Here is a 13,865-nt window from a genome sequence, read left to right as displayed (position 1 = left end):
AAACGAAGGTCTCGACGTCACTGACTGACGGCTGCAAATAACCAATGAAAATGGATGTTTAGGTTTGTGTGGATTTGTAGATTATTTTGATTGGCCGATACACTGTCAATCAATTAGTAGGAAGATGTGATTTCAGCGTCGAGACTTCAAAGGTTTTTCAGGGGCTAGATGATGAATTCGTTGGATCGTCAGGGAAAGCTGAGGCAACCAGTGGTCAAAGGGGTATTCAGATTCTTCATGTACAGTTCCTACTTTAAAAGTAGCCATATACAAATGTTTAAAAAGATACTTCACCTAAGTGCTGCATTCTAAATTTTACTTCAGTTAAGTACAGACTTATTATCAGCAAAAAGTACTTAGAGTAGCCACTAAAAAGTATTCTTTACGCATTAAAATGGCGCCTGTGAGAGTGTAGTAGTATATATTACAATATCGGGTCGTAAACACTGATGCATTAATGTGTAGAGTCAGTCAAGTCAAGTCAAATTTATTTTTATATAGCGCCAATTCACAACAGAAGTTATCTCGAGACGCTGTAGAGATAAATTAAACTACCTTGTTGGACTGTTTGATTTGTAAAATTGAAACATATCTTATAATCTGATTCAGTAAGCATCATAATCAGTAAATAAAAAGTTAAGAAAGTATTTCCTTCTGCAATCTCTGTCCTACCTAAAATCTAAGCAACATCAATATTTAGATATCATAGCCAAGAGGTCATCACGACACCATGAATGTGCAGTTACTGTATTACTGGGCTTTCCGCTGTACGCTGTAAATTATGTGTATGTATGTTTTGAAAAAAAAACATACACATACATTAGATACATTAAATCAATTTATATAGAATTAGAAACTGGAATATCTTGAATGTTGGCACAAGAGTGTTTATCTGCAGGGGAAATTCATTATCAAGATTTTGATTTATACTACTTGTTTTTCTGCTGCCTGGATACTGTAATCTTTAAGCCATATGACAGAGGCCTTATTGTACCCCACATGAATGACAAGGAACAAGGAATGAATGCGAATTTGTTCAATGAAATTTATTTATTTCAGAAAAATAGAAATATGCATCAGCAGACACCTATCACGAGGCAGAACAACACGCTGAGGTGAGGAACTTGAGGGTGTTTTTTATCATTGCTTCCCTGATAAGAGATAGTCATATTGCCCTCTCTTTCGCAATACTGAATGTAAGAGTAGAGCAATGACAATGAAGCAATTTTTTTTCTTTCTTTCTTTCTTTTTTTTAATCAGCAGGTTTCATGCTAGGCAAACATAATCTAAACCTGCCTGTTGGGCATCTGGGTGTCAGCCGTTCTTTATCCATTTTGTCTTTACGCCTTGACTTTCTCAGATATATATTACATACATGTTTCAACAGAGGAATGTTTCCTTTATGCAGTGGTACAGTACCTATATCTGCCTGTCAACACCACCCATTTTACAACCATGACGGTGAGGAATACAACCACTATGGTACTTCTCTTGTGCTGTTGTTCAATACATGTGGTAGATCAAAACTGAATTAAACAACTATGGCATCTTTGGTCCCTGTGGCTTAATTTCCACTGACTGCCATGGCTACAGTCCCAGGGTGGGGTTAGAATTGAAGAAAGCTGTATAGTCCTGCTCTGGGGCTAACAGAAGCTATCAGGAGGGTCCCAGAATGCACACAGGTGCCATAAATGAACTGGTTTAAACCAGTGCTAGTCTGCTATTACTATGTATGATTGAGTCTTCCTCTTCTAAAAGTCCACATAACAGTTAGCTATTTTATACTTCAGTAGTTGTAATGTTGTAATTGAAAAGGATCTTGGCTGTCGTGTCTGATCATATTGTTTATGGGTAAGAGCTTAAAAAAGGATGTTGTGTTACGTATGTAGTGTACGTATGTATGTCCTTTTTGTGAATTCCATATCTTAAATAAAACTCAAACAAAATTTCTCAAGAGTTTAAAAATTACGGAGGAAAATAATTCACTTCGATTTACTTTATTAGCAATATACAATATGGTTAACATTAACTTAACAGTCAGAAATTTGTTTATTTTACTCACAGTAATATTATATGCAATTTCAAATAAACTCCTTATGAATCATTTGATGACCGGTAACAATATACTCAAACATACAAACAGAAGTAATGTGTGGTAAGCTGAAGCCATGCTGGAACAAATGTAAACCACACTAGTATTAATGCTTTCTCGGGGTCATGATTTCCACTTTCTGGTGCGGTGTAGTAAGGCTGACAAATTAGTACCATGCCAAAAGAACTGAGCCCATAGATGACACCTGAAGATGCCACCATCTATGGAATTCAGTTCTCATAGTAGAGCACTTTTAAAAATTTGGTCTTCAGGAGCCTCTTGATCTTTGAATGGTCTAATGCTTCAACACAACTCTTCGACAATACTCTTTTCAAGTCAGCTTAATGAAACAAATCCAAAATAAAGCAATTCATATAGATAGAATGTCATTAAAACTACAGAAATTAAAAACAAAAGTGGGTGTAAGATGTATGATGTATAACATTTTGAGCAGCACATTGAGGTTAAGTCACCTATGACCATCCCTATTTCTTAAGAAAAGCAGGGTGATGATGAGATGATATCACCAGCCCTACTTCTTTCATTGGAAGATTGAGCAAGAGGCCATTACAGTGGCAACTAAAGCTAATCTTAAACAGGAATCAGTAATAGCTGGCTTTTGTATTATACAGTAGCGCAATATATAATTTAAAACATCCACTTTTTTCCAATAATTGGCAACAGATTGAGAGGGATTTTATGGTAAGTGAAATAAAACCAATGTGGAAAACAAACCTCCAAAATTCAGTTGTGATCGAACACATCCAGCTCTGTGGTTAGACAGAGCCTATGGAGAGTTTCAGGGTCATCCGAGGAATCCAACCATCTTCGCAACCTACGTATTCCTGGAAATGCTTCACAACCACTGAAATGAAAGTCTGTCCACTGGGCTGATGCAAGCACTGAATCAGATCATGGTGATAGTGCTCTGGTCAAGGCATGAAATGACTCATCAGTTATAGCAGTACACTCCCAGAGAGGAGAACTTTGGGACAGTGCGATTACTGACATACAATTGGTCGATTTATTTTCAAACCCTCTAAAGTTAAGTTTGATATTAACTGACATCCGCTGAATAACAGGATCACTTCTGTAGTCAAAAAAACTCCCCATTCAAGGCCTGGGGTTAATATTGACAGTGACAGTACGGTGAGATAATTCCTCAATGTTATCTCATTCACTGTGGTTTATTCAGTTTGAGGGTACATTCTTTTAGGATACATGCAATAGAGTACAATGAAGTTTTTGAGGAAGGCCACACCTGAACACGTTCAGGAAACTCCTATCTTTCCGGCAGTTGGACTGGGAAACAACCAGTTCTACAGCCTGTCACTAGACAAGAATTCCCCCATGAGGACATGAACTCAGTTGTAAAGTCTGCACTAAATTAAACAGCTTTCATTCAAACACCAGATTGGCATAAGTAGTATGACAGCATTCATATGCTTAATCTGCCAGGGCTCATAAAATGTGGAAGTTGGTATTTCTTTGTAAGAACTACATTCTACTTCTTTCAAAAAATTTCACAACTTAAAACATGTTGAAAGTTTGTAGCTTGTATTTTTATATCAACCTATCTGACAATTCTAGATAAAAATGTGTCCTGTTTTTTTTTTTTTAACTGATCAAGATTTGATAATTTTCTATGTATATACTTACTTCAGTCATTCACTGATGATTTTTTTGTCCAGATCTTGGATATATCAGAAATATATCTCCTCATAAAGGAATCCCAGGGCTATTCTCTTGCAGAGTCAAGCTTTAAACACACTTCAGCAGTCCCATCTCAACAAAAAGATGTTTTAGCGTTGAATCAGCAGCAAGTCTTTCCAAACTGAATGAACACATAAGCCATAGCTCCCCTGTTCACCTGCATGTATTGCTCGCTCTCCCATGTCCTCCAAGTCCCAAGAAAGGATACAGCATACTGTCTGACATTCAGAGCAAAGAACCTTAAATACCACCACCTTTCACATCACCCATCAGCCTCCCTCCCTCCTCTCTATCTGTTTTTCATACACTCCCTCTGTACGGTAAGCCTGAGTGTCACTTCCCAGTAAGAAGGAAACAGTGGGAGTGAACAGCACGCCCCCTCACAGTGAATCAACACATAATAGTTTCTGAGGAAAACCATCTGACTGGCCCTGCCCCCTGTTCCCATAAAGTAAGCAGGGGAAAGGCTGTGTCTACTCGAGGAACCAGGAATTCCCCCACAGGCCATGAACAGCTGTCGAGATGAGAGACGATGACGAAGCTGACACACTGGAAGTTCGCTGGCCAGGCGTATGCAAACAGAAACTGTGTTAGGTGTTTTGTATGTGCGTAACAGTGAAATTGTGTTAAGCACTGCAGTATATTTACACAATATGTAATTGGAAATTCTGTCCCCACACTGTGGGTGTTGAAATGCACAGTCATGTTTGAGCTGGTGACAACATGTTTCCTAGAAAACAGTTTTATCTTTGCTAAATATTATTTATCAGTAGGGCAGTGCATACTACTTGCGTCATGGGCATGTTTATGATGAGATCGATTCATGTGAATATTTGTGTAGCTGGAGTCATTGTTCAGGTGAGTTTATCAATAACAGAGCCTTCCTAAAATAACTTTGTTTGCTCTCTGGTCATGGTCAAACATGACATGTGATACTGATTGTGTCCACTCAGATGGACGTGACAGGAGGGGGTCAGCAGGGTGAAACCACTGTTTTTACACAAATCAACATACAGTAAAATTCAAACAGTGACTGTTCAGCGGCCATGTAAAAATTCTGATTTCCTCATTCTCATTCTCTTCTCTCTCTAATACGAGAAACTCGCGTGGACTTGATGCATACTTCCTCAGAAAAAATCCCTGCCAAGATTAATTCAATGGATTTCCTTGATCTGGATGAAAAGGGGATTCCACATGGTGTTGGAAAAATCACAGCATAGTTCCCCTCTTGAACTTCGACACATATTTAGACATATTTCCTGGATGTATATACTCATAATGTGTCATGAGTTTTTTGTTTTGCAACACTTAGGTCATGTACTGAATTTCACTGAAGGTAAAAACCAAAAGAATCAAAAAGAACCATTACTAGAAATAAGAGGTACAGAGACCCCATAGAGTCCCACCATTGATGTGTAGTGACTCTAGAATCCACTTTCAAACTACATCCTTGGGCTGGTGGGATAAGTTGCAATTGACATTTTGCGCCGGACTTCAGAAACAAGCCTGGCTTTCATGCTGCTGTTTGAACACTGGGGAAATCACTCACAAAGGTCACTGAGCCCATTTCCTTTCTTTCCTCCCCATGCATCTAAAGACCTGTAACAGCCCCTTTCAACTGCACTTCAGTTACTGGCAGACATATTCAAATTTCTATATAGGAACTGAAAGAGGGTGTAGGTAACCAAAGAGCAAATAGAGGATGAGACTGCATTTTTTATTACAGTTATACCTTGTTTTGCCACTGTTGCTGTAACATAAAATATACAAGCTTCATGTAGATTGAAGATTAAGACTAAACAACAATCTTGATCATTTTTATTTTCATGAAACTGTGCAGCAATAAAACCCTTTTAACACAGCACAAGAGTCTCTGGTAGACGTTATTCAAGTGTCCTTTGGCAGTTTAAAACGTAGGACTACTACATGTCTCTGAAGTCCTTCATCCCCATCCCACAGGTGATCCACAGAAAAAATACCCCTCTGCTCCACAAAAGTCTCAAACAGGTGCAATCCACCTCCTACGCCAAAGTAGTGCGATTTGGTGGCAAGGTAGACCAGTCCATCTGGTGCCAGCAGTTTGTGGAGGGTCTCATGTAGGGCAGGATAGTAAGCTGTGTTGTAAATAGTCTCTGAGGTGAATATGATATCATATTTGGGTTGTGGGCCTGTTTTTAGAACCAAAGCAAGAAATGTGCTCCAGTCACCCGAGAAAAAACGACACTTGGCTAATAATCGGTGTTGGGATAGGTCTACAGCTCTTTTCTTTGGAGGTGAGCTGCCGTCTTTTACCTCTTGTTTCTCCTTCAGCCTCTCTTTACAACCATCTTCCTCTTGTATTTTTCCCTTGCCCCTCCCATCTTTGTCATCTTCACTCTCTATGTCATCATCCTCTTGGCAGTTTAGAATTACGTTTGGCACTGTGAGCTGTTCAATAACTGTACTGTTATAATCTTGGAAGTGGACGTGCCTGGCTCCTCTCTTCAGAGCCAATATCCCCAACAGCCCCGCACCACATCCCAAATCTAAAACTGCCTTCCCCCCAAAGGTCTCTCCGTCTTTCTCAATCAGCTCCAGAAGGTCGTAAGTGCACTCCCACACCTTCAGCCCTCCCTCGTACACGCCAGGGATGAGATCAGAACTCTGCTCCGCAGTGCGAGAGAGAATTTCCTCGCTATCCTCTCTCTCTGAGGCTGTCTTCTCAAAAACGGTCTCATTGAGGAAGTGGAGAGGAGGAAGAGTTCCAATGGTAACGGCTTCAGAGACAGAATCCATAAGGAGAAACTGTGGGTCAGATGGTGGAAGGTGCTCTTTAGCCTCCTTTGCTGGCTCTGCTGGTTTGGTATTATCCTGTGCCTGAAAAATATAAAGCAGCATGAATGGTTAGTGAACAAAGGTTCTCTCTCAGCTACATACATGTCTGCTGGTGTGAATGTATGGCTCAAGGCATGTTTGACAGTATACATACACATGGACAATACACTTTGAATGTGCAGCCAGGGGCGACTACTTCAAGCATTTTCAGATTTAAATTCCAACGGTGCCTTTGAGTCTTAGGAATTTACTTATGAAATGCTGATGTCATAAGTATGTTGTGTTGTGTGCTGTAAGCACTTTGGCAAGAAACAAAATTAACACTGCTCACATTTTACTAAAACAATTTAAATTAAACATTAAAGCTGTCACTTGACTAATTTTTCTTACTGATGTATTTTCTTAGTTTAACACTTACAGTGGTTATGTTGAAACAAGATTTTGGAGGCTTTGATAACTACACTGAAACTGCAAAACTGCTGCACACAATGTACAGTACCTTGTTTTCCTTGATTCTGTACATTTTTTTGGTTACTTAATGCTCCCTTACCTATATATTAATAATGATGACTGGTTGCCTAGCTGATGAACTTGGACATTAGACTGTTATAAATCAGCCATGTTATTCCATGTGGGGCTGAAATATTACAATATCAAATGTGGATTGGCTCGTCAAATTGTTCATACACTCACACCCGAGCACAAGAATGTAAAATGTAAAAATGCCTGACACGTTTGTCGCATGCTTTTGAACATTGCGATCAGACATAACAATAACAACTCAGACAGTCTACTGTCAGTATGGACTTGATTGTACAATTTCCGCAATGAATCTTTATTGACGTGCTACTGCTCTGTGACGACAAGGCCCATGGGCAAAGAGACTGCCAACCTACGCGCTCTAGTGGTTGCACAACTAACAGAAGGTTGGTCATTGTTGATTAACTGTGATGGAATCACTCACTCAGTGGAATTTAGTAAATTAAATTATCTGCATATAAGTAGAGTGTGTGAGTGTGAGTGTGTGTGTGTGTGTGTGTGTGTGTGTGTGTGTGTGTGTGTCAGTGAGGGGGTACAGCCCTGAGGTTTTCCTCTGTGCTCCATTCAAGAGGCAACTCAAAATGTTTTCACTTTCCAAGACATCTAATGAAACAGAAGAGAGATTTTATTCACTTCTATTCTATCCTTTTCAAAACTCTAGTCAGAAAAATTTAAAATCTGAAAAGATACATCATTCATCATTATTATGGATAAATACCTCATGAATTCATGTTAACAGAACATTCAGAAACCCATTTATTTTCTAAGGTGTGTTTTCACCTACACACTAGCAAGTCTAGAGACTATATCGAGTTATGTATAAGTTGACCAGATAGTTTTTATTTTGTGATCACTGTTCTAAACCTCTTGAATGGAGGCATATTCATAAATAACTAAAGAAGACATGTCTTCTTTAGTAAAGATGTTTTTTTTCTTCTTTTATTTTCAAGGTCAAGAATTTTCACATTTCTGTATAACTTAATTTACTTTTTTTTTTTTTTTAAGGGCAGATCTTAGCTTTTAGAGTCACACCAAGGGTCCCCTCTTCTCTTTAAGTCCACAGACCTCATAAAGGTATACATGCCACTGCATGTGCATATCCTTCCTTTTAATATTACAGATGAAATTTAGCACAAATCCCAAGTCTGCAGGAAACTACAATCTGACACCCTGACAGCTTTGAGTCCTCTGAGTAACTTAACCAAAATATTATTAGTGAACTAACGTTACTCACATCTGTGACAGCATTGTCTTTCTTTCCGCTCTGCAGCCCATTTCCATCCACGTCGTTCGTGTTTATTGTTTGTGCTGGAACGTCGAAATTAAAACAGAAAGACATGGTGACTAACCGTACACAGTTAGCTCGAGGTTGGAAAGTTCATATCCCCCTTTGCTACAGGACCCACATGGCAGGCACAGCGTGCTACTTTAGCTTAGCAGAGCCGCTGCGTGTGAGAACTGCAAGTCCCACAATTCCGACAACCACAGTCGCCGACCCCCAGGTTGTTAAAGTTCTCTTAACGAATCAAAGTAACCGTTACTAGTTAATACTAGTTAGATCCTAGTCTGTTTAGCTGAGCTTACGTTCAGAGCCTTATAACACAGGACATTTAGGCACATAAGTGTAATTTTCTTGAGAAACCATCCATGTTTGAAATGTCTCAATTAATTCCTGACTCAGAGTACCATAATGCCTTTCGCCGCTCTTCTAGCGCATGCGCGCCAACTCCGGATCAGGATTCAGATCAGTTAACTGTCACAGAGGATCCTGGGTCCTGCTGTCCTTCGCGAATATGTGGCAATAATTCCGTTTTTGCTTTCCTTTTGAAAATGTCGACGGGAGGGCTGGTGTCGGCAGTTTTCCTGCCCTTATAGAGCAGTGAGTATTCCCGAACATGAATCTGAAATGTTATCAAATATCAGCTGCAGCACAGAGCGTCGGATAATTGAGCAGGAAAACACTGAACGACATCCAAACAAAAGGGATTTGGGAGCGTGAGGATTCTGTGAGACTATTCAGAGCACTTTGTGTTATGGGCACATCAATTGTTTGGGCTTTCGTGAGGCCACAGCTATAGCTAACTATCACATACTGGTCTTTGAATAACCTGTCAGTACCTGATGAAGTGAAGCTGAATACTGCTGCTCACAAAAGTCAACTCTACTCCAGACCACTGTCCCTCTAACCAAAGGTAGCTCCTAATTGTAGAGCCTCCACCCAGACTCCACCCTGTCTGGAATGCAGCAAGGCAAGATTGTTTTGTCTTTGTAGACATTTGGCAAATGCCAAACGTCTATAAGCGAGCCCACACCTGTGTACTTCTGTTTTATTCACTAGCGGATACTCTGGCTTCTTCATCTGTGCCTTTAAATTGTAGAAGTACCTGATGAAGTTTAAGTGTAAACTGGCACAGGCTGACATGGGGAGTTATATAAACAACTTAGCTGCCAAAAAATCCATGTGGACTGGCTCTCAAATACTACTCATGGTAAGTTTGATAGACTACACTGGATTACAGCTGAAAAGATCACTTGATCAACAGTCATTTTTCAAGATTAAATGTCTGTTTACAGCTACCCATTTATGAGGATGTGCTGCCTTTCTGTGTTTTACCTGATAGTAAATTGAATATTTGATTTTTGGTAAAAACAAAACATGCAGTTACTTTGGATTTAAGGGAACTGAAATGGACATTTACTGTACTATTGTTCAAACAGCAATGTCTGTGTTGACCATTGCATAAGGCTGTGAGAGAGTGTTTATCATTTCTTTGTTTTCCTTGTAGGTGTGTGCATATTACAGATGCAGGATGCGGTGGTGTTCCAGCTCTGTGCTCCACCTGCTGCGCTGTGTGCGGTCACGGTCATGTACCAGGAGAGGAAGGAACAGGCTGCCTCTGTGGATTAGGGAAATATGGGCTTACATGAGGCTGTTGGTGCAGTCACTTTACTTTAACTCCCTCACTGACTCAGATGTGGTTTTCGACTCAGTCTTTGAACCAGTGTTTTGGACTGTGGATTATGTCACCCGCTGGTTTGGCACGGTGAGTGTGTGTTTTGTCTGTGTACTCGTTTGATTAGTTAAAGGGAGTTTTTAAATTTCTCTCTGAGGAAAGCTCTCTGAGGGTATCTACTGTCTTTGTCTGGAAGGTATTTGTTTGTCTGGTGGTGATACTGACCAGCTCCATCGTGGTGATAGCCTACGTGGTCCTACTGCCTCTGGTCCTCAATACGTACTCCCCTGCATGGATTGCTTGGCATGTGTGTTATGGACATTGGAACCTCATTATGATTGCTTTCCATTACTACAAAGCCACCAAGACCTCTCCTGGGTGTCCCCCAGCAGTAAGACATCAACTCCACTTTTCTGCAGAAGCACAAATTACTTTACCAGTCTGAGCTTGAAATAAACTCAACACAAATGTCTTCTTTCAATCAGGAAAAAAGTGACACACCATTTGTATCAGTCTGCAAAAAATGCATCATACCCAAACCAGCAAGAACACACCACTGTGGTATCTGTAACAGGTGAGTCGGTGTCATTGTTCTTCTGTTCTGTCTTTCATTGATGAATGGTTTGTCTTTTGAGTATTACTACACATTTTAGACCATCTATGTTTTTGACCACCAAAGCTAAGTTGTTGGGGGGAAAAAAGCCCTTAGTGGTAGTTTTCAAACTTCCAAGATTGTAGCATAGGTTGACGTTTAGCAAAAGGGACCAAATACATTCTTAGTTAACCTATAGTAGGGAAGAAAATCTCATCTTTGGAACCATGTTTGTGCAAATACGCTTTTGATGTTTGATGTCATTTTATGGAAATATCTAAAATACCTAGCAAATTGTCTTGGTTAACCAAGATGTCCACCAATGGAATGACGGACTTACTCGCACTAGGAATAGTTAGCAAGAATCTTCTGGTGCCAGTCTCCCTATGCATTTAGAGTATCTTAGCCTTGTGTTAAGTGAGGAAAAACCTAACAGAGTTATCAATAAAGTATGAGACTGCATATTCTTCTTTTTCCTTTGCAGGTGCATTCTGAAAATGGACCATCATTGTCGTATCCTTTGTGCTATCATTTTTGTATTATCAGAGACCATATAATGTGACTGAAGAGATGGTGGTTTACCTTAATGGCAGTATCTCAGCCTGGTTGAATAACTGCGTGGGCCATTTTAACCACCGTTACTTCTTCTCCTTCTGTCTCTTCATGACCTTGGGTTGTGTTTACTGTAGCATCAGTGGCAGAAATCTGTTCTTAGATGCATACAATGCTCTTGAGGTGAGACTCACTGCACAGTGTTGTACTGAAGTTGCCTGCGGGCCTGCTTGGCGTGTTGTCCTTGTAAGGCCTGGTAGCTTTTGTCTGTTACTTTTCCTCCATGTGGTGGTGTCTTTCTCTGCTGGGCTTAACTGTTCCTTACTGACACTGGCTTGTTTCTGTCTTTAACACTTGGGTCTGTGTTCCATTAGCGCTTTAAACATTTGGATATGGAAAAGCCAGGGGTACCAGTAACAGGGATGGGACTTCTTATAGGGCTTCTCCCCCCTGGCCAGGTACAGCCTTAAAATACTCACACAATAGTATCATTAATTTTATGTTTGTTTATTGTCTATTAATGTTGTAATATTTGCTCTTTTATTTTTGTCCAGACCAACTATCAGACACCTGCACCACCTTACACCTTTAAGGATAAGATGATTAATAAGAGCATCATCTACATGTGGGTGCTTACCAGGTAAAGTATGCATCTCATGTTTCAACTTGCTAAACACAGGATAATGCGACCTAGTATTATACAATCCACACTGCAAACTAATTCAAATCAGGTTTTGTGTATGAAGTGTGTTCACACTGGAGAATGCTCTGAGAACTGCTCGCCACATTGTGGTAGGTGGTGAAACAGCTGTGGGAAGATCTTGGAAAACAAAATACACATTTTTGAAAAACCCTTTGGCTTCCTCTTTGAGTATATTGAGTAGAACCATTTTAATCTTGCAGTTTGTTTGACAGGACCTTTATCACTTCCTGTCAGTACAAAACAGTTAAGTACATTGATTTCTTTCACACCAACTCCAAAGCCAGTGTGCTGTAAATCACCTACTGTCAGTATGTAGTACAGAACTGGGACATGGTTGTTGTCTTTTTGTCACCTTGGCAGCAGATTAAATGAAGTGTGTTCTTCTCTATTAGCACAGTGGGAGTGGCCCTGGGTGCCCTGACAATTTGGCATGCAGTTCTCATATCCAGAGGAGAGACCAGCATAGAGAGACACATTAACATCAAAGAAACAAAACGACTGGCAAAACGGGGAAGGGTGAGCATTTCAGATAATTTAATATTTATGTGAAGGGAGCCATAAACCATCAATTAAAGGAGATTTGTTCATTTTCTTTTAAGTGGCAGTTACAGCAGTTTTAATGTGTTTTAATTGCTGCTCTGCCAGGTATACAGAAACCCTTTCAACTATGGCAGGCTGAATAACTGGAAAATCTTCTTTGGCGTGGAGAAGAGAAGGTATGTTTCTCTGATGTCAGATTTGTTGCCATGCATCATTTATGACCAGTGTAGCCTTGTACTTGTCACCTCTGTTTCACACTGTCTTTTGTTTCTAGTCACTGGGTGACACGTGTTCTCCTTCCCTCTGGACACACCCCACATGGTGATGGTTTGACGTGGGACATCCTGCCAGTTAAAAAGGACTTGATACCTGTATGACAGACCCTACCCAGGCATGTAGCCTACTTTCAGCAGTCTTTTCTATGCCCACCCCCCTCTGGTCATTTGATCTGGTTGGTTTAAAGGATCCTTGCATGGTGGCTCCATACAACTGAAGAAATGGGGTCATTTTAACTTCCAATACCTCAAAAAGTTGCTGTGGCATTGCTCATGGTCTGGCGGTCTACATTCTGCAGTAGTGACAAGGCAATGTATCATAGATGATTTGCTCTTTACTGGATTTTACTCAAACTGGTCTTACTTGACTCTGACCGTTGTGCTAATGATGGGTTTGATATTTTTACAAGCCACTTGTACTGACTGACATATCATTTTGAAACAACTCAGCTTGTTCTGCTCAAGTGTATATGTATATATATATATATATATATATATATATATATATATATATATATATATATATATATAAACTAAGAACACAAAGCTTTGGGACAAAATGGTTAATCTGAACACCAATCTGAACACTCTCCATACCATTTGCACACTCCAGTTCTATATTATCACTTGATTGAACAGTACCATAATAATGTGTTATTTATTTGTATTTTGTACCTGGTAAGTTAATAAATCTTTATAAATTGCTTTATTTAAAAATACACTGTCTGTATTTACTTATGTATTATGATGTCATTCTGTCATGTGTCAAATGACTACATATCCGTATTCAATGAGACATATGAAGGGTTATGAAGGGTTTTCCCCTGAATGACATATTGGTCATTTCAACATAATCTTGCTGGCATGAAATGACATGTTGGTGGAGGATGTTATATAAAGGAATAAGATATTTAATATTGGTGGATAGTGTATTTGATGAGCTAGCAATTAGAGAATGGGTGCTGGTAGAGTCCATTAAAAGGAGAAAGAAAAGATGGTCAGATAAAGAGAGAAGAGATTACGAGGTGATGACAGATTACAGCCTGATTCCAACCCTCTGGCTCTGCCACTGCTCATTGCACCCGCCCAC

At 39.8% G+C, this 13,865-nt stretch overlaps 2 protein-coding genes across 3 annotated transcripts; one reads left to right on the top strand and one right to left on the bottom strand.

Moving 5' to 3' along the window:
* Window positions 1–5,501: 5,501 nt before the first annotated feature.
* On the bottom strand, window positions 5,502–8,797 carry mettl18 (methyltransferase like 18). The gene is made up of 2 exons (XM_018684231.2): window positions 8,394–8,797; window positions 5,502–6,661 (listed from the first exon to the last, which is right to left on the bottom strand). Exons 1-2 carry the CDS (start codon window positions 8,496–8,498, stop codon window positions 5,693–5,695), a joined length of 1,074 nt encoding a protein of 357 aa, XP_018539747.1. The 5' UTR covers window positions 8,499–8,797; the 3' UTR covers window positions 5,502–5,692.
* Window positions 8,798–8,890: 93 nt separating this feature from the next.
* On the top strand, window positions 8,891–13,492 carry zdhhc16a (zinc finger DHHC-type palmitoyltransferase 16a). Of its 2 annotated transcripts, XM_051076489.1 has the most exons (12): window positions 8,916–9,038; window positions 9,498–9,648; window positions 9,946–10,203; window positions 10,310–10,504; window positions 10,599–10,687; window positions 11,190–11,218; window positions 11,307–11,440; window positions 11,632–11,715; window positions 11,812–11,897; window positions 12,353–12,476; window positions 12,606–12,676; window positions 12,775–13,492. In XM_051076489.1, exons 2-12 carry the CDS (start codon window positions 9,547–9,549, stop codon window positions 12,875–12,877), a joined length of 1,275 nt encoding a protein of 424 aa, XP_050932446.1. In that variant the 5' UTR covers window positions 8,916–9,038; window positions 9,498–9,546; the 3' UTR covers window positions 12,878–13,492. The 2 variants fall into 2 exon arrangements, with proteins under 2 accessions (XP_018539745.1, XP_050932446.1); XM_018684229.2 differs by lacking the exon at window positions 9,498–9,648 and having other exon boundaries at window positions 8,891–9,038.
* The last annotated feature ends 373 nt before the right edge of the window (window positions 13,493–13,865 follow it).

This window comes from Lates calcarifer, linkage group LG16_LG22 (assembly GCF_001640805.2).
Source record: "Lates calcarifer isolate ASB-BC8 linkage group LG16_LG22, TLL_Latcal_v3, whole genome shotgun sequence".
Lineage (NCBI taxonomy): Eukaryota > Metazoa > Chordata > Actinopteri > Centropomidae > Lates > Lates calcarifer.
Note: the sequence above shows the minus strand (reverse complement) of the source record. Positions and strands in the feature narration are given on the sequence as shown.

Bases quoted from the DNA above. Each gene is read 5' to 3' on its own strand.
- mettl18 (XM_018684231.2), bottom strand. From the start codon at position 8,498: ATGTCTTTCTGTTTTAATTTCGACGTTCCAGCACAAACAATAAACACG. The intron at 6,662-8,393 runs GTGAGTAACGTT...TATATTTTTCAG, and splicing joins AAGACAATGCTGTCACAGAT to GCACAGGATAATACCAAACC.
- zdhhc16a (XM_051076489.1), top strand. From the start codon at position 9,547: ATGAAGTTTAAGTGTAAACTGGCACAGGCTGACATGGGGAGTTATATA. The intron at 11,441-11,631 runs GTGAGACTCACT...GTGTTCCATTAG, and splicing joins ATGCATACAATGCTCTTGAG to CGCTTTAAACATTTGGATAT. The intron at 11,898-12,352 runs GTAAAGTATGCA...CTTCTCTATTAG, and splicing joins TACATGTGGGTGCTTACCAG to CACAGTGGGAGTGGCCCTGG.